We start from the raw sequence: 26,367 nt of genomic DNA, 5'->3' as shown, positions 1-26,367 counted from the left end.
TCTCTTGCAGATTTTTCAGTTGAGTGGACTGAGGAGAAATCAATTACCTCGACATAAATTCCCTATTTATTGAAGGATGAATTATCCCTCCCGGTGCAAAGCTGCCAACGTGATATTCTATTGCTGTTAAATTCACAAGGTTTAATTCACAGAAATGTCGTTTTTGTTGTGTGTGTGTGGCTAAATCCATCCCAAAAAATCCCCCCCCTAAGGAATTTAAAGACAAGAAAAAATATTTGTGCATTAGATGCAAACCCTGCTGGTTTCTCATTCTCTTGATTAGCGGTAATATTGTTCTGCTGTAGCGGCCTACCTACAGTACGGTACGGTAGCGTTACAACATGATCCTTGGCTGCTGCCAGCCAGTGTGCCTCTCACAGCACACAGAGATCTCTCTCTCTCTTCCTCGCCTCGTGTAATTCTAAAGAGAAACACATTAAAACAATTAAATGCATTCAATTATTGTTATTGTGTCTCCCCAGGTGTAGAGAATAGGCAGATGAGAGGTAAATGTCACTAAGTAAGTGTTGCACTATTTACAAGGCTGTTGTTAGTGCTTCAGATGCAAATAAAAGCTGAGAGAGGTGAAAGGGATTTGAATGTTTCTGACTGAATGCAGGCTTATCAACAAAAAAAAACAGGGGAACCGGACATATGTCTCCTCGCTCATTACAACACAGACAGCGATAAGAGGTGACGCTTACTGGGGCAATGCCCTAACCACAGCTATCTGAACGCAGGAGTGTGAGAGCCTGAAGAGAAGAGTGCTTCCTTTCCTTAGCTTGGCTGGAGGCCATTGGGAACCTACACAGGCTCACACTCAAGATTGTAGTTTGGTAACGCTCAGACAAACCTTCACTAAAACATCCTTTTTTAGAAGTGAAAGGATCGGTGCCTCCTCTCAATACACATTTTAATTTGACGGGAGCCCTCTAATATGGTTCATTTTGGTTTAATTCAAATACATTCAACATTGGACAAAATAGCTTTGAAAGTTTTGGGAAATAGATAGTGATTTTATAAGTAACCAAAAATGTTATATAAGTAGTATTACTCCTATTTTAGAATAACAGCAGTATTAGTATTAGTGATTATTGAATTAATTTGCAGTTGTAATATTGCTGTTGCAGCAGCACCATCTTGATAAGATCTGACATATCCAGAGATCAGGCATAGTTTTTTTTAAATAGCTTACATTTCAAACCAAACGGTTCCCATTTGAGTCAATTCTGTTGTCTGTGTGTACCCATCTCTCCCTCTCTCTCCTGTGCTCTCTGTCTCTCTCCCTCTCTCTCTGAGCCCTGTACCTCAGCATCCATCAGAAAAGCACAGCGTCTCTGATATGCAATAACCCTCTGTCTGCCCAGCGATACGATACAAACTCACAAACATCTAAACACCATCCAGTCTAAATAACTTCCCATGCAGACTTTTTAAAAACTTGAATGTGTGGTAACACACACCCTCTGGACTTTACTGATACACACACCACACACACAAAGACCCCCCCCCCCCCTCTGGACCTGGCTGATGCTGTGCTTTCTGTAGTATGGAGATGATATTTGTGATGATATTTTTAGCTCTGCTACACACCACAAAAACACACATGCACGCAGGCACACACACGCACGCACACACACACACACACACACACACACACACACACACACACACACACACACACACACACACACACACACACACACACACACACACACACACACACACACACACACACACACACACACACACACACACACACACACACACACACACATATGGAAGAGCGGAAGCATGCAGAGGCAGGTGGTGAATATAAACATTATATTTTACATCTAGCATTTAGGGATACAATACACAGGTACTTTACATGAAGACTCATTAATAATGTTACCAAATGTACTATCACACATTTCAAAATCATTACAGATGAACAAAGAAAGACAGTGGGAAATATTTTCAAAGTCAATTCGAATTTTGTGTACTGTACGTTACATTTTTTTTTAATGATAAATGAAGTTACTAATTTTGTCTCTTCTCTTTCTAGACACTGCAGGTTTAATTGCTAATTGTTAACTGGGAATGAATACATTTGCATATTAATTCGCTCCCAATTTACTTTTTTTTTTTGCTGCCTTCAAAGGGTGTGAGATAAAAGGTCGTGTTATTTTAAATAATTTATCCTTTATTACAGAAAAGATGCTGAATGGAAAATGTGCTGGTGATTTTAACCCCTAAGAGCTTTAACTGTAGAAAAGTGCTCAGAAAAAAAACAACTTTTTTTTCAACTAATTAAATGAGTAAAAAAAAAAAAAAAAAAGCTGCAGTGAAACATTTGTTAATACAAAGGCAGAGCGCGGGACTGGGATTCCTGGACCGACGACTGAGTGATGAATGGCAAATGCACCAGAGATGACTTCGCCAGAAGTCAAGTTTATAAACCATATCCCTCTCTGCCTGGGAGAGGGAAAGCGTTTCTTTTTATCCCTTCATTTTGTCCCTCTCCCTCCTGGTACATCAATAGGTTTGGCACTCGGTCCCTTCGTTTTTCTCCTCCACGCTAGGCAGCACATCTCAGCAGCAGAGCAACAGGGAAAGGAAGGGGGCTCATAAGTTCAGAAATTCATTAAGATGAAAATAAAGCAACTACTCTGTGTGTGTGGGGGGGGGGGGGGGGCACTTGCACTTGTGTGGTTGTTTGTGTGATCGGAGGGGTCGGCCGGTGGTTGCACAGCCTCAAATTATTTTACAGACATTTGTCACATCTCTGTACTCTATCCCAAACAGAATATATACAGTGTATTGACCGACCACACTGTATAATACTTTCATGTCTCCTGCTCATCAATAAAATCCTCTCTTCAGGTTATTCTGCTCGGTACTCAGAAGAGATGCTATCATAAAGTAGAACAATATCATAACTCATACTGCTATAATGTTATATTAGGGGTTTTAATAAATTGATATGCATGCTCTGTTTTGTGGTGGTGGTTCCTCTATAAATAAAATATGGATAATTCTCAGAGGGATACACATTTCAGAGACAGACAGAGAGGGAGTACTGTTTCAGGGCATAGTAGGCCTACATGATGCTGTTCATTCCAGGCTCTAACCTATTAGACTGTGTGTGTGTGTGTGTGTGTGTGTGTGTGTGTGTGTGTGTGTGTGTGTGTGTGTGTGTGTGTGTGTGTGTGTAGTCTTTTCTGCCGCCAACATTGTCTTTGGCACAATATGTGCTGTACGTTCTTTTTAGGCGAATGTGACACGTCACTCATGTGTCTTGCGTTATTCCTTGTATTGTTTTGGTGCGTTTCTGCACACTGATCATTTCAAAGGAAATGTGTAATTATAACCAATAATACGCCTCTATTTACAAAGTGTAATTTATTTATGTTATATCGATTAATGTAGTTTGGTTCTGGCTGAGAACATTTTTAAGGGGTCTATTGTCTCTCCTCCCTGCTCCTAGACAGACAAATATAGGAAATCATTCCTTCAAGGTATTTTGTACTCTCATGTCCCTTCAACAACGAATCATATTTAAGGATGAAATAAAACAGGCAGTATATGAGAATAAGCCGGTGGCGTCTTCACACAGTGGGATTTGGCAAAACGAAGACGGCGTGCGTTCGGTTCCTCCACTTGATGTGAGGGAGAAACAGTTGAAATGATCGCATTCCTTCCTTTCCAGAGAGAGAGAGAGAGGGGGGGGGGGGGGAGACGAGGGAACATGCTATCACATTCTTTTTTCATCTGCATGTAAGGAGGGATTCTCTTTCGCTCCTTGGCTGTTGTGTTCTGGCTGTCAGGAGAATAAAAGACGACAATTTCCACGATGCACACAATTATGTCACCTTTTGGAGATTGATGTAGTCAAATTAGATGTATGTGGAACAGTGGCTTGGCAAATGAACGCCTCAACAGATGACCAGCTGTTGCTAATTAATATACACTGGTTAATTAGGACATGGTGTTGCCATCAATAGTAAACTGTGTGAAATCCATAATTCATGCTCTCATGTTGCTGTTGTGGTGGTGGCAGTGGAAGCTGGAGCTTCTAACTCTGAACAAACAAGTCAGAGAGCCATGGAGGGATGCAGAGGCCTCGTGTTAGAGGGGTACATTAACTGTATTGTTTATGTTAATGAGAAATGCTACATTTTCTCTCTCCATCAGCAGGTTACCAGTTTAAATGGCAGGGCCCCATGTCTGGATTTGAAAGGTAAGCTAATGTGAAATGTTTGATCTAACTTTATTTACGACATAGGGTATGATTAATACGATATTTTATACAGTGAGTGGTGTGGTGCTTGTTGAGTGTAACACGAATGACTATTACAACCGTTATAACAATGTAAGATTGCAATATTACAATACTAGAAAGTTAGTAGCCCGAAAGACATCACATTCCAGTACATTATACAGATTATTTCTAAGTAGCCATCGGTTTACTGTAACATACATTTACAGTACCAGTAGAAGTTAATCACTCCTCTGATGTTGTGAAGCTTCAGTTGGGGGTTAACCCCTGCCCCCCTTTGATGAGTGTAACAGGAGAGCTGCCACCCCAGTGGGGATGTGTGATTCCAACATGGGGTCATCTTGTTCCCCCCTCTCAGTTGTCACGCACTGATGACATCACACTGGGTTGATGACACCCTGCATTAGTTATTATCTTCCCCAACACAGAGGGGATTAGATAGAGGGGATTTCAGTTCCTCCCCTTCCTTGCGGTTCTCCCTGTTCCTACGGTACAGTTAAGTGATTATTGTTTAAACATGTATTTTTTTTTTTTTTACAAATGATTATGCTAATGATGAATAAAGGAGGATGTGTGTGAGCTGTGAGACAGCGATGTGCTGTTTGCTCCCTCCCTTCGCGGTCATGGAGATAAGAGTTTATGAGGGGAAGGAAGGAAGGAGCTAGGGCCTCTAAGAGAGGCGGACTGATGCTGCGGCCATCAAAGTCTCTCTCTTTGTTCAAAAGTCATCTGGTGTTGAATAATCAGACACCCTTTAATTCATGACTGGGAGGGAGGGAGGAGGACAGTGGATGGGATCTTGTTAGAGAGAGAACGTCTTTCGCCTTTTAACTCTGAGTCGTCGCATCACACTGTGCACTAACTACCAGTCACATAATCTGCGGAGACGCTTTTCTTCTCTCAGAGCTTACTGTACAACTTTAATTCAGAAAGTAAACAATTGCACAGATAAAGAGATGATTTACGTTTTCTAAAGGAGGGGTAGGAGGGGAAGGTTGTTTTGTGTGCTCTAGCCTCCCTGAGTTTCCTAAAATTCCAATCACAAAATAACATTGACTCCTGACTGGGGACATGGCAATCTGACTGTTAGCAAACAGTCCCAATTATCTTCTGTTTGATTGCTTTCCCTACTCAGGTGAGCGATTAGACCACCTTTCCTGCGAGGCTCTGGAAGTCATACTGAAATCACTGAGCTTTGATTTCATCAATCTGCAAGCGGCAGAGCTGGAGGAAAATGTGAGTTTTATGAGCAAAAACTTTCTTTTTTTCATTTTTACTTTCCAATTGGGTTTTGTATTCAGCTGTCCCTGTGTATCGGATTTTACTCTCCATCAAAGGAACTGGGAACTCCATTACTATTTTGCTGTTGAATTTAAACCTCGCTCCCTTTTCTTTTTTTCTTCCAGGGAGCATCATCCTTGCTGGATATGATTTTGTATTATGAATCTACCCCCCATCTTGACATCTCTGACAACACCAGCATGGGGATATCTGGTTGGAAGGCCCTCTCTCATTTGATAAAGCAGGTACATGCAGTTCAGTGTAATGTGTTTCTATGTGTGGATTTAGGCCAGGGGTGAGAGAGTGTACATACTATAGGAGGGAATGTATTCCAGAAGTAAGACGAGTGAGTATTGAGGGCAAAAAAGTATATTCAAGTTCAGCAGTTCCCAGAGAAGCTGCCTAGCTTTGTTAGCTAACACACATGCATGCACACAATCGCGCACGCACGTGCCATTACCCCCCAGTCAGTACCTCAGACTTCATTACCATGGGCATCTGATTAGCTAGCAGAGCCAGGAGAAATGATCCTGCTGATCCCAAATGCTATTTCTGAAGGCCTGCCTGCCAGCCTGGTCGTGTCCTTGGGGTGATAAACCTCTCAGGGCCCAGGGCAGGACTCAAAGTATGCAGGGAAAATCTTCCCAAGCATCTTACGTTAGCTGACTGTGTCTGAGAGACAGACAGATAGGCAAACAGATGAGGGATCTAGAAGTCATTTGCCAATGACAAAATAAGCCCAGATGGCAACCTCTACCATTCCTTAGAGTTTCAGAGTGCTAGATGGAATCGGATAGTTATAGTATACATTTATTTCAATGTTTGTTCAATTAGTGATAGTTCTTAGATGAAAGAGAGGTGAGGTTTTGCCTCGTGGTGAAATGGACTTCAAGGGTGAGACCAAAAGCCGGCTCTTAGGCAGTATTACTCAAGATCAATCAAAATCACCTTGGTGTAGAGCGAGAGATGGAGGATGCAGCAGGGGAGAAAAAATCTGGACACGTTTGATGTGCCGACCAGACGGACGGAGAGATGGCGGGGGGGGATGGAGACTAACAATGGCCCCCAGACCTGCCGCTCTCCCTCCGTCACTCAGGACTGTTTTCTTCTCATCCTTTTTTGATATTCTTCCTCTCCTCTCCTCCTTCAGACGGGCTAGTGGTTGCTGAGGAGAGGTGATGCATGGAGGCCAGTCCCCACCAGGGACGCAGCCTAGCCCTTCAGCCACACTCTCGCTCTGTCACTCTCTCCACCTCTCTCGTTCTGTCAGTCAGTGTTGTTTTGCCTTACTGGCATTCCCCTCTTCCTCTAGTGTTTGAAGGTGAGGTAGAATAGGGAGTTCAGTCCACACTTAGGGCACGGCCTAGCCCTTCAGCCTCTCCTCCCTCCCTCCCTGCCATCTTTTTCTGACAGGTTCTGGAAGTGTTTGATCAGAAGTAAGGTACAGAGGCCAGTCCATAACCTAGCATCTCAGACCCTCACTCTCTCTTACACGTCTCTCTCGCTCTCGGTCCCTGTCATACCCTGTCCTTCCCTCCATCTCAGTTTTTCCATCCCCTCAAAGTTTTGCTGACTTTCTCTCCCTTTATCTCTGTCCTCTATCTCCCCACCCCTCTCTCTCTCTCCCTCTGTCCCCCGCCCTCCCCCTCTCTCTGATGAGATCCTTGTGTTTGTCTCTCTGTAGAGTGTGTGTCTGTTGAGGCTGGATGTGTGTAACGTGGCCCTGCTACAGTATCCAGCCCAGGTCCTGTCAAGAGCCCTCCTCAGCAGCAGACTCACCATGCTGCACCTCCAAAGCACCTGCCTCAGCGGCAGACCCCTCTTCACGCTTGGTATGCCCTGCACGTATGCATAACACATACACACACAGCTTTGTTTTAGAGAATTATCAGGACTTTTTGGGGAGTAAAAATGTGTTCCCATTCAAAAATCTATTTTCCATAACTCTAACCTTAACCCCTAACCCTAACTCTTAAACCCAAACGCCAAACCTAACCCTAAAATAGCATTTTAACAAATTCAGGACATGGGAAAAAAAGTCCTGACCTTTCCAAAATATTCTTATTTTCCTACCTTGTCAGGACATTCTGGTGACTTGTCAGGAAATTGTGGTCCTGATAAGGTAGCGAAACATGTACAAATACACACACACACACACACAGTTTTGTACAACTAACCTTGTGGGGACACACAATTCAGTCCCATTCAAATCCCTAACCCTAACCTTAACCCGAAAACCTAAGCTTAAAAAAAAAGTCCCCAGTTGGTAACATTTTTGTTTATTTACTTCTGGTACCCACAAGTATACATAAACATATACACACACACACACACACACACAATCTGTTATTTCTGAGTTCTTCTTCATGGCCCGATAGGGCTCAGTAGTATCTCCTGTGTGTGTGGGTGTGTGTGCGGGACTGCATATATATGTGTTTCTGTGTGTCTGTGTGTATTTTGTGTGTGTATGTGTGTGCACTCGGTGTTGTCCATGCTCGGCCGTGGCCAACAGGAACAGATGACGGAGGACAAGGAGCGGAGGAGCAGATTTTGGCCCCGTGACCCTCACAGTGGGACTGGCCCGGGATTAGATGTCCTAATCTTCAGCCTGTCACTTTACACACCGCCGCACCGATCCACACCGTCACCGTGGCCAGAGACACTATCCTCTCTACCTAGGACTTTCTGTAGCCAGGTACGAGGACCAGTAACCAGGCCTCAGAACAGTTATTTCCCCAGGCATCAGGTCTTTCACCAGAGATGCTAAACTCATTTTGCCCCGCATTTGGTCTTCACCGAGGTCCAGAGTGCCGCACTTACAATTAATTGTATTTCCTCACTGTCAAAATGTGCAAAAAATAATACTTTATCCATCGCTTTTTTCCCCTCTAAAACCCACATACCCCCAAAAAATATATTATATAAAACATTAGGAACACCTTCCTAATATTGAGTTGCACACCCAACTTTTGCCCTCAGAACAGCCTAATTTTGTCAGGGCATGGACTCTACAAGGTGTCGAAAGTGTTCCACAGGGATGCTGGCCCATGTTAACTCCAATGCTTCCCACAGTCGCGTCAAGTTGGCTGGATGTTCCCTTTGGGTGGTGGATCATTTTTGATGCAAATGGGAAACTTTTGAACGTGACACAAACCGGTGCACCTGGCACCTACTACCATACGCACTTAAATCTTTTGTCTTGCCCATTCACCCTCTGAAGGGCACGCATACATAATCCATGTCTCAAATGTTTCAAGGCTTAAAAATTATTCTTTAACCTGTGTCCCCACCTTCATCTACACTGATTGAAGTGGATTTAACATGTGACATCACTAAGGGATCATAGCTCTCACCTGGATTCACATGGTCAGTCAATGTCATGGAAATCTCAGTGTATAATGTTTTGTACACTCAGGGATTTCACCATAAGGCCAATGGTGACTTTAAAACAGAGTTTAATGGCTGTGATAGGAGACAACTGAGGATGGATCAACAATATTGTAGTTACTCCACAATACTAACCTAAATGACAGAGTGAAAATATGGAAGCTTGTACAGAATACCATTTTTCCAAAACATACATTCTGTTTGCAATAAGGCACTAACATTAAACTGCAAAAAATGTGGCAAAGAAATGAACTTTATGTCCTGAATACATAGTGTTATGTTTGGGGCAAATCCAACAGCACATCACTGAGTACCACTCATCATATTTTCAAGCATGGTGGTGGCTGCATCATGTTATGGATATGCTTGTCATCGGCAAGGACTAGGGAGTATTTTAGGATAAAAAGAAACAGAATAGATTAAGAACAAGAGTTGCTTACCAAGACGTCATTGAATTCTCGAGTGGCCTAGTTACAGTTTTGACTTATATCAGCTTGAATATCTATGGCGAGATTTGAAAATGGCTGTCAAGCAATGATCAACAACCAACTTGACAAAGCTTGAAGAATTTTTGAAAGAGCAATGTTCAAATATTGTGCAATTCAGGTGTGCAAATCTCTTAGAGACTTACCCAAAAGGTGATTCTAACATGTATTGACTCAGGGGGTTGAATACTTATCTAATCAACTATTGTTTAATTTTCCAATCATATTTTTCTTTCTTTGTCTTTCACTTTGACAGATTATTTTGTGTAGATCGTTGACAAATGAAATCCATTTTGACTCCACTTTGTAACACGACAAAATGTGAAAAAGTCAAGGGGAGCGGATACTTTCTGAAGGGACTGTGTACATATACAGTACCAGTCAAAAGTTTTACAACACCTACTCATTCCAGGGTTTTCCTTTATTTTTACTATTTTCTACATTGTAGAATAATAGTGAAGACATCAAAACTATGAAATAGCACATATGGAATCATGTAGTAACCAAATAAAGTGTTAAACAAATCAAAATATATTTTATATTTGATATTCTTCAAAGGAACCACCCTAAGCCTTGATAACAGCTTTACACACTCTTGGCATTCTCTCAACCAGTTTCATGTGGTAGTCACATGGGATGCATTTCAATTAACAGGAGTACCTTGTTAAAAGTTCATTTGTAAAATGTCTTTCCTTCTTAATGCGTTTGAGCCAATCAGTTGTGACAACTTGGGGTACAGAAGAAAGTCCTATTTGGTAAAATTCCAGGTCTATATTATGGCAAGAACAGCTCAAATAAGTAAAGAGAAACGACGGTCCATCATTATTTTAAGACATGAAGGTCAGTCAATAAGGACAATTTCAAGAACTTTGTTGTTGAAAGTTTCTTTTAAGTGCAGTTGCAAAACCTATCAAGCGCTATGATGAAACGCCACAGGAAAGGAAGACCCAGAGTTACCTTTGCTGCGGAGGATAAGCTCATGAGAGTTAACTGCACCTTAGATTACAGCCCAAATAAATGCTTCACAGAGTTCAAGTAACAGGAAAAATGATTTAAGGACAACAAAGTCAAGGTATTAGAGTGGCCATCACAAAGCCCTGACCTCATCCTATAGAAAATTTGTGGACAGAACTGAAAAAGCGTGTGCGAGCAAGGAGGCCCACAAACCTGACTCAGTTACACCAGCTCTGTCAGGAGGAATGGGCCAAAATTCACCCAACTTATTATGGGAAGCTTGTGGAAGGCTACCCAAAATGTTTGACCCATGTTAAACAATTTAAAGGCAATACTACCAAATACGAATTAAGTGTATGTAAACTTCTGATCCACTGGGAATGTGATGAAATAAATAAAAGCTGAAATAATGTCACGGCCGACGAATGAAGTGTACCAAAGCGCAGCGTGGTGAGCGTATATTTTCCTTTTATTAGGATGACGCAATCAAAACAATAAACAACACAAAAACAACCGAGAAGCTTAAGGCTATGTGCCACAAACAAAGTTAACTTCCCACAAAGAAAGGATGGAAAAGGGCTACCTAAGTATGGTTACAGCTGTCCCTGATTGAGAACCATACCTGGCCAAAACATAGAAATAAAAAATCATAGAAAAACAAAACATAGAATGCCCACCCCAAATCACACTCTGACCAAACCAAATAGAGACATAAAAAGGCTCTCTAAGGTCAGGGCGTGACAAATAAATCATTCGTTTTACTATTATTCTGACATTTCACATTCTTAAAATAAAGTGGTGATCCTAACTGACCTAAGACAGGGACTTTTTACGAGGATTAAATGTCAGGAATTGTGAAAAACTGAGTTTAAATGTATTTGGCTAAGGTGTATGTAAAATTCCGACTTCAACTGTATTATACAGTATTGTGCAAAAGTTTTAGTCAGGTGTGAAAAAATGCTGTAAAGTAAGAATGTTTTAAAAAATAGACATGTTAATAGTTTATATTTATAAATTAACAAAATGCAGAGGTGAGTGAACAGAAGAAAAATCTACATCAAATCAATATTTGGTGTGACCACCTTTTGCCTTAAAAACAGCATAAATTCTTCAAGGTACACTTTTTGAAGGAACCCGGCATGTAGGTTGGCCCAAACATCTTGGAGAACTAACCACAGTTCTTCTGTGGATTTAGGCAGCCTCAGGTGCTTCTCTCTCTTCACGTAATCCCAAATAGACTTGATGATGTTGAGATCAGGGCTCTGTGTGGGCCGTACCATCACTTCCAGGACTCCTTGTTCTTCTTTACGCTGAAGATAGTTCTTAATGACATTTGCTGTGTGTTTGGGGTCGTTGTCATGCTGCAGAATATATTTGGCGCCAATCAGATGCCTTCCTGATGGTATTACATGATGGATAAGTATCTGCCTGTACTTCTCAGCATTGAGGAGACCATTAATTCTGACCAAATCCCCAACTCCATTTGCAGAAATGCAGCCCCAAAACTTGCAAGGAGTGCTTCACTGTTGCCTGCAGACACTCATTCGTGTTCCGCTCTCCAGCCCTCCGGTGAACAAACTGCCTTCTGCTACAGCCAAATATTTCAATTGACTCATCAGTCCAGAGCACCTGCTGCCATTTTTCTGCACCCCAGTTCCTGTGTTTTCATGCATAGTTGAGTCGCTTGGCCTTGTTTCCACGTCGGAGTTATGGCTTTTTGTCCGCAAGTCTTCCATGAAGGCCACTTCTGACCAGACTTCTCCGGACAGTAGATGGCTGTGCCAGGGTCCCACTGTTTTCTGCCAATTCTGAGCTGATGGCACTGCTGGACATCTTCCGATTGCGAAGGGAAGTAAGCATGATGTGTCTTTCATCTGCTGCAGTAAGTTTCCTTGGCCGACCACTACGCAGTGGTGGTCCTCAACATCCTCAACGTTGCCCGTTTCTTTGCTTCTGCAAAAGAGTTTGGACAGCATATCTGGAAACCCCTGTCTGCTTTTGATTTTCTGCGTGGGAGAGACCTTGCAGATGCAGTATAACTACCTTGTGTCTTGTTGCCGTGCTCAGTCTTGCCATGGTGAATGACTTTTGACAAACTCACCTTGTTATCTGAGTTTTATTCCTCCTACACAGCTGTTTCTGTTTCAGGTAATACTTGTGTTTCAACCTACATATTGAATTGATGATTATTAGCACCTGTTTGGTATAATTGTTTAATCATACACCTGACTATATGCCTACAAAATCCCTGACTTTGCAGGATTTTTTCACACCTGCTTAAAACTTTTGCACAGTACAGTACATTTTTTACTCACACCAGCCACAGGCTGGACTGAATAGGCTCGCAGGCCGGAGCAGTATGCTTGACACCCATATGTCACCCACAAGAGGCCAACACTGCCCTCCAGCACACAGCATTGGACTTCCAATAAAGGGACTGGACTTTCCCTTACAATAATATTACCTTGGTCAGGAGCAAGATATACAAATACCTTAATTTCTTTTTGAGAATTTTACAAGTTATGTTGAGGGGTATTATAACATTTACTTCAATCATATTTCTGTAATTTACTAATTTGTTTTTTTAATCATTTTTACCACAAGGCCTTTAGCCAAGTAGAGTTTAGGGTTAAGATGAAAGCTTTCACCGATGTCACACCCTACGGCTCCATGGTGATGGCTTTGGTCCTGCTGTCCTTGGACAGTGACCTTCATCGATTGGCTGGTGTTTCATCTCTGGGACGTAACCGTGACGACCGAGGGAGGTGTTCCTCTTCTGTGAGCAGCAGGGGGCTGGGCCGGTGTACTCTAGTGATCAGGGAGGAGACAATGACCTGTAAATCTGTAAATGAGCCAGAGGAAGAGACAGGCACATACACGTACACGCTCTTCCTTCTCACCACTGAGACAGAGACCCTATCTCTTTAAACCCTCCTGGATCCTTTTGATATTTTTGGGCCGTGCATCCAGCCTCGTCGCCCCTGCCTACCCCCCTGTCCTCCCCCGTTCGCTTCCATCCTTCTCTGCGGGGGGCCCAGCTGTGGATCATTGCCTTCGATCGAAGGGGCCCTGATTGCGGCGCTCGACGGGCCGCGCGCCGTGGAGTCGTCCAGATCAATCCAGCGATCCCTCCATTTGGTTCCCACTGTGCATGATGACAATGTTGGCATTCCACATGCAGCCCAAAGGGCCTGATCAAATCTACTGCATCGATCCGCTAAGGCTGGGCTGCGTGACAACCCACCAATGCACACACAGACACACACTTCACTGTACAATTTACCGAGAGATAGTGTGCAATAAAATTATGCTTTGAAATATTTTTGGTAGAATAATGGGAGATTTGTGCTTTTGAGAAACGCTAGTTGACTCTTGAGAAATACTATAAATACAATGGTTTAGTCTCAAACGTTCTTAAGCTAAAGTAGGTTATTTATTAGACTAGCATGATTCTTTACCATCAAACCAAACTTTACTTAAAAAGTAATATTGCTTTGGTTTCTTTGTCCATAGTGGCTGCTCTGAAGAGCAACAGAGCACTCCGGGAGCTGTACCTGTCCAACAATAATCTGAACAGCGAACAGGACTCTATGCAGTTAAGAGACCTGCTCAGATACAACAGCTCAATCACTACTCTGGACCTCAGCAACAACACCATAGCAAACTCAGGTAAACTTAAAGAACATATTCGGTATGAAACAGTACCAGTGGAGGCTGCCGGAGGGAGGACGGCTTCTAATAATGGCTGGAACTGAGCGAATGGAATGGCATCAAACACATGGGAACCATGTGCTTGATGTATTTGATACCATTCCACTTATTCCGCTCCAGCCATTACCACGAGCCCGTTCTCCCCAATTAAGGTGCAACCAAGCTCCTGTGAACAGTACCATCACTATCCTGGACCTCAGCAACAACACCATAACAGACTCAGGTGACGGTCCTGGTACTGTCAAAGAACAGGACCATTTTCACTCTGTATCACTCACAGAGATTGAGGTAGCAGCAAACTGTTAAATTCCCCTTGTCATTTATGTAAGCCCTTTAGGACTAGCCTAGTGCACTGTAGTCTTAAGTGTTTCATCTCTCTTTTCTGGTCTTGTGCAGGACTGGAGGAGATCTGTGAAGGTCTGAGAGGTCAGACAGATGGACTGAAGGTTCTGATTCTATGGAACAACCAGATCACTGACAATGGACTGGTCCATCTAGCCAAAGTTCTGGTGAGGAACACAGATCTTATGTTGATCCTGTATCAGAAATTAGCTGTGTTGATCCTGGATTACCATTTAGCTCAACCCTTAGCCTTTGACTCAGATTTAGCCTTTCCCTTTAGCAACATAAACTGCACCTTTGTCATTTGAGTGGTGGCGATTTGGAAATCAAAGGGGTATACATTAAAAGCCTTGGCCCACTGGCATATTCAAAGAGAACTCACCCAGGCCAAAAATAAAGTGCCCCTCGCTCTCTCCGTTCTGCCACCACCAACAGTTTGATTAAATAATAGATATGTGTTTAGAAGTGGCTATCATGCTGCCTGCCACTAAGAAGGAGAAGTAGAAGTCTTGGCAAAGCATAATGACGATAATTAGGCCAATGGCTGGTCTTGTCAAATATGACACAGGAAAAGCTGTTATTAACCTTTCTCGTTTGTTGTATTTCTCTTTTCCTTTTGTCCTCTGGGCTGTCTCTGTTGGAAGAGATAGACAACAGAGTGAGAGCGGGTTATTTGGGTCGGACATGGAACCACTTTGGTGTCACAGAATGTAATTGGGTTGTAATGTTATCCAGAACACACATTTAGTGTAGTGACAAATCACTATACAGTATAACTCCCTTTTTCTGTGAGTTTTATATTTGTTATTGGTATAGGTACTCCGGTTTTAGTTCCTCTTTTTAGGCATTTATTTGTCATTTTTTTGCTTCTTAATGGACTAGTTCAAGGATACTCAACTACTTTTTGAGAAGGTCCGTTCACACAAATGTCCTATCTGGCAAATGTTCTGATGGATATTGTCATTTATCGGCGTAGTAGCAAACCACCACCTCACGACCCAAACTTTTCACACCCCTCTTTTTGGCGGAATGATTTTTTTTACAGTTTTTAAGCTAATTTCTTTCAACTCTACACATTTATCCATGTCTTATGTGTGTTCATATGATACCTGAGCGACTCAACAAAATCAATGGGAATCAAAGCTGGCCTTGATAACTACAAGATTTAGATAGGTAAGTTAGTTGGTTAGCCTAACTAACATGGGCTAGTTAAACATAGATTATAAATAGCTCTCTAAATTAATGTCTTAATGACATAAGAGGAAAGCTGCCATGCACTACAACATTTACAAATTGCACCTTGTACATTCTACTAGTACAACTCTCAAAAACATTAAATTGAAAGCCCGACTGAGTTGTTAAAAAAAGTTGTTTTTAAGTTGGGATCTGCGGTCCATACCAACCCCATTCTGGGTCCAGATTCGTACCGCGGTCCGCCTGTTGAGTATGGCTGGACTACATCTTCACAATTTATAGTTCTGGGTGTTCACTCTGTTTAATCCATTTGTTTTGTCATCTGAAACCTCAAAATCTGTCTTAGAATTTTTGGTTTTAACTGAAGCCCTGTATTGTGTTTTCCCCAAAGCTCTCTTCTCCAAACCTACAGTGGTTTACATGCGACAGGCCTCATCCATGCTTGACTCAAACCCTCAAACAACCAGTCAAGTCTTTAATTGGTCGCTATTATCCCCTGCGTTCCCCTTCAAGCATCTCCTCTCTCTGGGAAAGGTTTCAGTCGTCCATCGGACGTGTCGTGCCTCTGTGTATCCCTCTCCCCTCTGCACATCTCTGAGCTGGCATTAGCACAGACACAGCAAGGGCCTCTTGAGTGTGCCACACACACACAGCGAGGGGCTCTTGAGTGTGTTTGTAGTCACCACTGTACAAATTAACTCTGAAGACGCACTTCCTCAGGTCTGCAGTTGCCAGCATCTTTCCACCCTCGCGTTCATTCATTACCTCCTCAGCCGGGTGACCAAAGGAGTGGAACGGGGGTGGCATTGAGGTACGCTGGTGTATCGCTCCTCACTCTGACTATAGTATACTATAGTATTCGTGTTATTGCGGATATGACCGTAGTATATTGTAGTGTTTTTGCTGACATGACTGTAGTATACTGCAGTGTTTACAGTAAATACTGTACAGACATGTTTGCAAAAACACTACAGTAGTCTCACGATGCCATACCTCCAGAATCACGTCATGGTCACGCCTCTCTTGGAGGTCTGGAGAATTTGTTTTGCAAAAACATTTTGAATGGCCCGCTGGCTCCCAACGGCAAGATTTTGATTGGATGTGACATTTCATGAACCCTCCCCCCACACACCCGTAGAAGTGGTGCTGTGTGTTATGTGCACCACTGTTTACCGTCCGGGTAATTGTTGCCTATGCTAGTTTTAAGTGCTAGTTTTTAAGTTATAACTGTCGCCCACAGTTATGCGATTTACATTTAGTGAAATTGAAAGTGGATTACGCTGGTGAAGTCAAACATCACAATATGGTCAATACCTCTGGTGGTACACCTTTTTTTTTTACTAAATAGTTTTTTCCTCCATTCATCCACATGGCTGCTGGCGGCGCTTTAATACGACCAAAAATATTGTGAATATTGTCCATTATTTTATTTTTTTGAGCCAGTGGGAGAACCTATTCAAGTAAGTAAATACATGTTTTTAAATGTTAATGTATTATTAGCTAGCTGGCTGGCTACAGTAGGCCACTTTGTAGGCTAACTCAACTGAGCTGCTAGCTAGCTTGACACACTGTTTAGCTAAGTGAATTAAAATGTCATCAGCTAGCTAACTTCCCATTAGCTAGCTATCTTGATGTAATCCTTGTACATTGTAAATTAAAAACAGTCTCCAAATGCATTTGTAGATAACAGCCATGGAAGAGGGTGACATTGCAGTTCCAGCTGTCAGTAAACAGAGAGTGTAGGCTACTGGACAGGGCAGGTATCTTTGTGGGATGACATTATGAAAAGTGTATCCAATTCCAGTCCCCAGAGGGGAAAACTTTGAGGACAGAGATATAATAGTAATATATTATTTAGTGCTTTCTAATTTGAGTATATCTGTTTGCCTGTTTGTGATTTTCTTTTTCTGTTCTCAGATATGGAAAGCTTTGAAAGCCTGTTCGCAGATGGAGAGCGCTCCCAAGGAGTGTCCCAAGAGACGAAGAGTATATCCTATATGCCATGGATTATATGTGTAGGCCTACCTATTTTAGCAAATGTCGCATACAAAAATACAGTTAAACACAACACACAATGTATAAACCTAATACATGTCTGCCTACCCAGTAGATCAGGGATCAGTGGAGCAAGATTGTAAGGTGGGTTTTTTGGTCACCTGAAATTATGCTTTAGTAATATTTGCATACTTGTTATTGCTCAATTATCTTTTGTTGTTTAGACTAAGATTTTTGATCTTTACGTATGTGCTTATTTGTACATTTTGAAGTGCTGAAGTGTTGATTCTTTGAAGTGAAGTGTTTAAATTTGTTTTAATTGTTCAACTATTATTCAAAATGAACTAGTGTCAATGTTGGTCAATCGCATATCACAATTCTGCAATAAAGAGGGGAAGGGGTTCTGTCTCTAATGTGTCTGTGTTGTAGTGCTGAGCGATTAGTGCTTTTTGAGTTCGGTTCGATTAAGAAATAATCCCGGTTTTTGATTTGTTTCAATCTTTTTTTTTCATGACTGCTGAATACCAAATATAAAATCACTTAGATCGTGCATTTCCAGGTGGAAATACCTCGCACGAAGCAAATGCTCCTCTAGATCGAGCATTCTTCTGTCTCTTTTACGCAGCAGGCCTATAACACAGGCTGGCCAAGTAGGCATGCAATGGATTATGGCCATTGTAGTTAATTACCACATTTTCTGCACTAAACTAAGTAGAATATTAGTCTGTTGCCAACCAACTCCCTACTACATCGCACAGTTCTGGCTTGATCTGATTTATCTTTAGAGAAACTTTGCAATATGCGCATTGAGCTCATAGAAAAAAACAGAACGAAATGGAATTCAAATATTTATTTTATTTTTACCCCCTTTTTCTCCACGATTTCGTGTTATTCAAATAATTGAACCGACAGTCAATTAGTCGTTTCCTTTTCTTTTTTCATAATGTCCGTTAATCTCTCAGCGCTACTGTGTTGTATTTTCAAATGAACATTTCCATTTATGTCTACTTGTAAGATTTCCAATCTGTTTTATTGATTGTCATCCTCAGTATATCAGCTATCTGAATCCATTTAGCAGCTTATCATATGGCAGGCATCGCCAATGCAGCCATAGGTCTATAGTAAGATGGCATTACTGGCCTTATGGGCATCTGTCATCTGAAGCAGAGAATAGCAAAACCCACATTTGTTTACATTTTGAGCTATACATTCTCAATTTAAAATGATACCAGTAGACAATGTATATGAGGCAAACCATATACCAGATGTTGTACATGGCTTATGTGCTGACAAATACAATTGTTTAGTGCAAACCCAACCATTGTAAAAGTAGCTACAGTATGAAAATAATGAGATGACAATTTGGCTACAGGAGATGAGCATTACAGGTAACATTTTAGTTCATTCATTTTAGCAATATTGCTTGCAAAATGATTGCTGTTGTTCCCATAGACCCCTTAAACAAAGATTGCAGTTTTGAAACTACAATAAAAGTGCATTAACTGCAGTTGAAATGCAATTATTGCAAAAGTACTGCAGTAAAAAAAATATATATATAGGTTGCAGTATTTGTAGCGTACTGCAGTTATACTGCACTCGACCCTGGATAAGCTAGCGATTGGGCTAAGCTAACATTGTAGGTCAATAATATGGTTAACATGTTGGCTTTATAATCGAGAGAGAAATTTAACTAGCGCGTAAGTTCATTTGCCTAGGTAGCTTACAAGGTTAGCTTACTTTTCTCAAAACAAACCTCTTTGTAGCTAGCCAGCTACTTTTTGTCCTACTTTAGAAACGTACAGATTTATAATCCTTGATATGGCTAGCATTGTAGACCATTTATCCCCTCTTGCTGCAACTTTAGCTCATCTCAAAATGTGAAAACCAGCAACGCATTTGATTCGTGTGACAGGTTTGCAAGTCGTTACTGATTTACACCGGGTTCCAACCCCTCTTTAGCTGATTTCTGCCATGGAACTTCCCCAGGCTACCCATTTTAGGGTAGCCTGGTTCACGACGAGGCTATATTTACTGTGGTGTTTTTGCGGACATGACTAGTTACCATAGTGTGTTCGCGGACATGATTGTAGTAACTACCAGACTACACCTCAACCAGAAGATAAGACAGGTTGGTGACAGGCCACCTATTCAGTTGAGTCAACATTCTGAGAAATTCAACAGACCAGACAACACCTTAGCAAAAATATACAATTTTAATAAAAATTGTAACATCTAAAACTTTAGACACAGGTTGTAGGTGACAGGTGTCAAACTCATTCCACGGAGGGTCGAGTGTCTGCGGGTTTGTACTTGATTGATGAATGAGGGTCACTAATTAGTAAGACACTCAACACCTGATTGTCTTGGGCTTAATTGAAAGGAAAACAAAAACCTGCAGACACTAAGCCCTCCATTGAATGAGTTTAATGGGCATAGAACAGGGTTGTCAAAGGGAAACAGTACAGAAGCAGATATAAAGAACAAGAAAAGTTGATTAAAACTTAGACCAGGTATTCCAAACTGGGGAACGTGTTTGAACATGTGAATATATTTATATTTTCCAATGGGGCTATACATTTGAGTGAGGTTTTTTTCTCGCCTGAGTAGCCTCGTTTCACTGCCCCCCCCAAAAATGAAACCATCTAGTGTTCAGCGAAATAACAATGTGAAATACAGATAGCCTAGTCAAATAATTAACATCAAATCACATTAACCGTTACTCTCTTGCGGGAATTCCACTAACAGTCTGTACAGTGCCTTGCAAAAGTTTTAAAAAAGTACTTCTCCACAACTTTGTCCCTGACCTGTTTGGCGAGCTCCTTGGTCTTCATGGTGCCGCTTGCTTGGTGGTGTTGCAGACACTGGGGCGTTTCAGAACAGGTGTATATATACACTGAGATCACGTGACAGATCATGTGACACTTAGATTGCACACAGGTGGACTTTATTTAACTAATTATGTGACTTCTGAAAGTAATTGGTTGCACCAGATCTTATTTAGGGGCTTCATTGCAAAGGGGAGAATACATACGCACGCACCACTTTTCTATTCTTATGTTTTTAGAATTTTTTTGAAACAAGTTCTTTTTTTCATTTCACTTCACCAATTTGGACTAATTTGTGTATTTCCATTACATTACATTAAATAAAAATAAAATACATTTAAATTACAGGTTGTAATGCAACAAAATAGGAAAAATGCCAAGGGGGTGAATACTTTTGCAAGCCACTGTATGTAGCCAAACGTTGCTGCTGTTCATTCCGTTTGCTCAAAAATTGATAAATGGTTAAAAAAAGCAGTACTACACGCTGTACTACACCTGCACCTGTCGACAACACAAGTTGTTCTGCTTCCACGAGCACATCCAATGCTAGCATCAGTAATTCTACATTTGTTGCTAGCCCAGCTAGCATGGACACTGAAAAATTGTGAATCTGATGCAGCCGAAGAGCTACTGCTCCCTTACCCGGGAAAGCACCGAACAACAGACAGGGACGTTGGACCACCGAAGAGGCGCAAATATGATGAGAACTATATTGATTTGGGGTTCACTTATATTGGGAGTAATGCCTTTCCTCAGCCACAGTGTGTTATATGTGCAAAAGTACTATCTCACAATTTGATGAAACCTTCACTCTTGCACAGACATTTAGAAACAAAACATGCCAATTTGAAAAATAAGCCACTGGAGTTTTTTGAGCGAGAATTAAGATAACTTTCGAGTAGTGAGACTTATAAAAGCAACAGACACCATTAATAAGAAGGGTCTAGAAGCGTCTTATATGGTGAGCTACCGAGTGGCTAGGACAGGCAAGCCCCATACTATTGTGGAGGACTTAATTATTCCTGCTACCGCCGATATGGCTGGGACAATGCTGGGGGAAAAGGCCCCAAAAAATATACAGACAATGCCTTCATCAAACAACACTGTTTCACAACGCATCAGTGACATGGCAGGAGATGTTTTGAAACAATTACTGCTTTGCATACAGCTGGATGAGTCAACAGATGTGGCGGGCCTGGCACAGCTCCTGGTATATGTCCGTTACGTTTATGGGGGGTCAATTAAGGAAGACATCCTCTTCTGCAAACCACTGTAAACCAGGACAACAGGCGAGGATATTTTTTAAGTACTGGACAGCTTCGTGACATCAAATGGACTTTGGTGGTCAAGATGTGTTTATGTTGGTATCTGTACTGATGGCACAAACGCTATTACAGGGAGACATAGTGGAGTGGTAACGTGCGTGCAAGCAGTTGCTCCCGACGCCACTTGGGTACACTGCAGCATCTACCGAGAGGCTCTTGCTGCCAAGGGAATGCCTGACAGCTAGAAAAACGTGTTGGACACTACAATGAAAATGACTAACTTTGTTAAAACAAGGCCCCTGAACTCTTGTGTATTTTCTGCATTATGCAATGATATGGGCAGCGACCATGTAACACTTTTACAACATACAGAAGTGCGCTGGTTACCAAGGCGCAAAGTATTGACACGTTGTTTTTAATTGAGAGACGGGCTTAAAGTTTTCTTTACTGACCATAATTTCCACTTGTCTGACCGCTTGCATGATGACAAGTTTCTCACATGACTGGCCTATCTGGGTCATGTTTTTTCTCGCCTGAATGCTAACATCAAGGCGGTGACCCGTTCCTGTAGGTTCATGCTCTACAACATTCGCAGAGTACGACCCTGCCTCACGCAGGAAGCGGCGCAGGTCCTAATCCAGGCACTTGTCATCTCCCGTCTGGATTACTGCAACTCGCTGTTGGCTGGGCTCCCTGCCTGTGCCATTAAACCCCTACAACTCATCCAGAACGCCGCAGCCCGTCTGGTGTTCAACTTTCCCAAGTTCTCTCACGTCACCCCGCTCCTCCGCTCTCTCCACTGGCTTCCAGTTGAAGCTCGCATCCGTTACAAGACCATGGTGCTTGCCTACGGAGCTGTGAGGGGAACGGCACCTCCGTACCTTCAGGCTCTGATCAGGCCCTACACCCAAACAAGGGCACTGCGTTCATCCACCTCTGGCCTGCTCGCCTCCCTACCTCTGAGGAAGTACAGTTCCCGCTCAGCCCAGTCAAAACTGTTCGCTGCTCTGGCACCCCAATGGTGGAACAAACTCCCTCACGACGCCAGGTCAGCGGAGTCAATCACCACCTTCCGGAGACACCTGAAACCCCACCTCTTTAAGGAATACCTAGGATAGGATAAAGTAATCCTTCTAACCCCCCCCCCCCCTTAAAAGAGTTAGATGCACTATTGTAAAGTGGTTGTTCCACTGGATATCATAAGGTGAATGCACCAATTTGTAAGTCGCTCTGGATAAGAGCGTCTGCTAAATGACTTAAATGTAAATGTAAATGAATGATCTGAATCTAGGATTACAGGGACTCTCCGCAACTATTTTCAATGTGTGGGACAAAATTGAGGCTATGATTAATACGTTGGAGCTCTTCTCTGTCTGCATTAACAAGGACAACACACAGGTCTTTCCACCATTGTATGATTTTTTGTGTGCAAATGAACTCAAGCTTACGGACAATGTCAAATGTGATATAGCGAAGCACTGAGTGAATTGAGTGCGCAATTACGCAGGTACTTTCCCAAAACGGATGACCCAAACAACTGGATTCGTTATCCCTTACATGCCCTTAAGTACACTTACCGATATCTGAACAAGAGAGCCTCATCAAAATTACAAGATGCGGTTCTGTGAAAATTGAATTTAATCAGAAGCCACTGCCATATTTCTGGATTGGGCTGCGCTCAGAGTTTCCTGCCTTGGCAAATTGTGCTGTTAAGACACGGATGCCCTTTGCAACCACGTACCTATGTGAGAGTGGATTCTTGGCCCTCACTAGCATGAAAACTAAATACGGGCTCAGACTGTGTGTGGAAAATGATTTAAGACAGAGAATCTCTTCAATACAACCCAACATTGCAGAGTTATGTGCATCCTTTCAAGCACACCCTTCTCATTAACCTGTGGTGAGTTATTCACAATTTTCAATGAATAAATAAGGTTTTATGTAAGATGGTTAAATAAAGAGCAAAACTATTGATTATTATTATTATATTATTATTTGTGCCCTGGTCCTATAAGAGCTCTTTGTCACTTCCCACGAGCTGGGTTGTGACATAAACTCACATTCATTCTTATGTTTAATAATTGTATCGTATAGTGTGTGTGTGTGTGTGTGTGGCAGGCTTACAATGATGGCAAAAAAACAACAGGTGCTAGAGGGGGTAGGCAGCTTTAGGTTGAATGTTTGAAGGGGTACGGGCCTATAAAAAGTTTGGGAACCACTGACTTAGACAATTAGATTTGCATGTTTGACAGATAACACATATTAAGTTCACCAAAATGACTTAGATCTGTTACTTCCACTGGATAGGTTTCTGAAATGCAGTGCTTGGCTTTCAGAGATTCAGATGACCAACTTAACAAGATGACCAAAAACAGTGTCAAACAATACTGTACTTCTGATGGTAGAGAACAGTTAACCACTGCATTTACATAAACAATAGATATTTTTGAAATACAAATGACTTTACAAAGTCAACTTATTGGAGGGCGCTGCCAATAAACTGCCTGGACCTCAAACCAGCAAAGTCTCTCCAAACAAAACAACTGAAAATGGTGGCTTTACATAATGAACATCTTGAATATTGTCACACATTAATAAACTCACTGATGGTCAAACTCAACACATACCATTCAGAACATTAGAACACCCCTCAAACGTTTCTTCAAGACCGCATGGTCACAAAATAAACAAACTGCACCGCCACCGTACAACCTACACAACCACAAATGACCTTCCAGGTATACAGCTCTCCCCTGAATTCTTCGATGGGGTTTAACGGCGGTTGGCATTCAATGTTAATGGTGCATTACCGCCACCAGCTGGACGAGTTATTGAATAAGAAACTTAAAAAAACATTCTGGGAAAGGTGGATAACAACATCATACAAAATAAAACACGCCAACAAAAAAAATGTAAAATTATATCAACATCATACTTCTTCAATCATAGTCCACTCCAAAATACATCCCTACACAGGCTCAGGGGCCTGTGATGAGCAGACATTCACCGACAAGATTTCTCCCATAGAAAATCTTTGGAGGGAGTTGAAAGTCCGTGTTGCCCAGCAACAGCCCCAAAACATCACTGCTCTAGAGGAGATCTGCATGGAGGAATGGGCCAAAATACCAGCAACAGTGTGTGAAAACCTTGTGAAGACTTACAGAAAACGTTTGACCTCTGTCATTGCCAACAAAGGGTATATAACAAAGTATTGAGATAAACTTTTGTTATTGACCAAATACTTATTTTCCACCATAATTTGCAAATAAATTCATAAAAAATCCTACAATGTGATTTTCTGGATTTTTTTTTCTCATTTTGTCTGTCATAGTTGAAGTGTACCTATGATGAAAATTACAGGCCTCTCTCATCTTTTTAAGTGGGAGAACTTGCACAATTGGTGGCTGACTAAATACTTTTTTGCCCCACTGTATATCCTCTGCCTTTCTTTTTTGCGCCAGCCCAGAAATAACCCCCTTGATTGGCGCCCTGCTACGAACATCCATGCAGGAAACATTCCAGTCCGACATCTTTTTGAGTTTTAACACACGCTTCTTCTGCTCCGCAGACCAAAAAATAAAATAAGACCACTTCTTGTAACTCTCACCGACTTTGTTCCAACACATTCCAGATTTTCTTGGAGACGTTAAACGGATTTACCAAGTAGCATTCATCCAAAACCCTGACTCCGACCAAAAACGAGTCTAGTGGTTTCCTATTTTCCAACATAGCTTTACTTCTCCTTTCCCGCCACTGTAACCCACTCATTTTCACTTTCTGTACTATTAGCTTCACTCGATTCACTGGCAGTTTCAAACAAAACCTCAGTTTCCGCCATCTTCCGTCCTCTCTGCCCTCCCCAATATTTCCCCGGCCTCTTCAATATGGTTTATCTAAAAGGAGACACCGATAATAACAGGCATAAACAGTAATGAACATACATAATTAATAGGCTGTTAATGGCAATAATCATGAATTGCTAGAAAGGGGGTACAATAGCATGCGGCATGGTAGGCCGAAGCTATAGCTGGCTAATTTATTAATGGCTACATAGCATAGCATGGCAAGCAAACAAAATATAAAATAAACAAAAGTAACAAGCGTAATTGGGTCGCTGAGCTATGATCCACCGGGTCAGATAAGACTTGAGGTGTGGTTTAAGGGGGGCGTGGCTTTCACAACCAATGAGAGTATTTTCACACACATATTTTTCATTAACATTATTTAAATATTATAACAAAGTGGAAACTATCCCAGCATTGGATGTGCATAGGCACTTAACTCTTAGGGATCCCTTCACCCCCATTCCCGCTCGGATCCCGTTAACGGGATTAATTTGACAACATCCAGTGAAAGTGCAGCGCACCAAATTCAAAAACAGAAATACTCATAATAAGAATTCATTAAACATACAAGTGTTATACATCAAAATACAGCTTAACTTCTTGTTAATCCAGCCACAGTGTCAGATTTCAAAAAGGCTTTACAACGAAAGCAGACCATGCGATTATCTGAGGACAGCACCCCCCAAACAAACACATGAAAATCAGATTTCAACCAGGCAGGTGCTACACAAAAATCAGAAATAACGATATAATTCATGCCTTACCTTTGAAGATCTTCTTCTGTTGGCACTCCAAAATGTCCCATAAACATCACAAATGGTC

General features: G+C 41.8%; 1 protein-coding gene across 1 annotated transcript in view; it reads left to right on the top strand.

Annotated features, from left to right (window-relative positions):
- The window catches only part of LOC139553069 (protein phosphatase 1 regulatory subunit 37), a 69,719-nt gene that overhangs the window by 4,005 nt on the left and 39,347 nt on the right, over positions 1 to 26,367 (top strand). The window contains exons 3-8 of the mRNA XM_071365040.1: positions 4,177 to 4,222; positions 5,397 to 5,497; positions 5,668 to 5,787; positions 7,227 to 7,374; positions 13,882 to 14,037; positions 14,476 to 14,588. Coding sequence (XP_071221141.1) covers positions 4,177 to 4,222; positions 5,397 to 5,497; positions 5,668 to 5,787; positions 7,227 to 7,374; positions 13,882 to 14,037; positions 14,476 to 14,588 — 684 coding nt within the window. The remainder of the gene's footprint in view (positions 1 to 4,176; positions 4,223 to 5,396; positions 5,498 to 5,667; positions 5,788 to 7,226; positions 7,375 to 13,881; positions 14,038 to 14,475; positions 14,589 to 26,367) is intronic.

This window comes from Salvelinus alpinus, chromosome 25 (assembly GCF_045679555.1).
Source record: "Salvelinus alpinus chromosome 25, SLU_Salpinus.1, whole genome shotgun sequence".
NCBI classification, from domain to species: domain Eukaryota; kingdom Metazoa; phylum Chordata; class Actinopteri; order Salmoniformes; family Salmonidae; genus Salvelinus; species Salvelinus alpinus.
The sequence above is the reverse complement of the archived record's forward strand: the minus strand, read 5'-3'. Positions and strand labels throughout refer to the sequence as shown.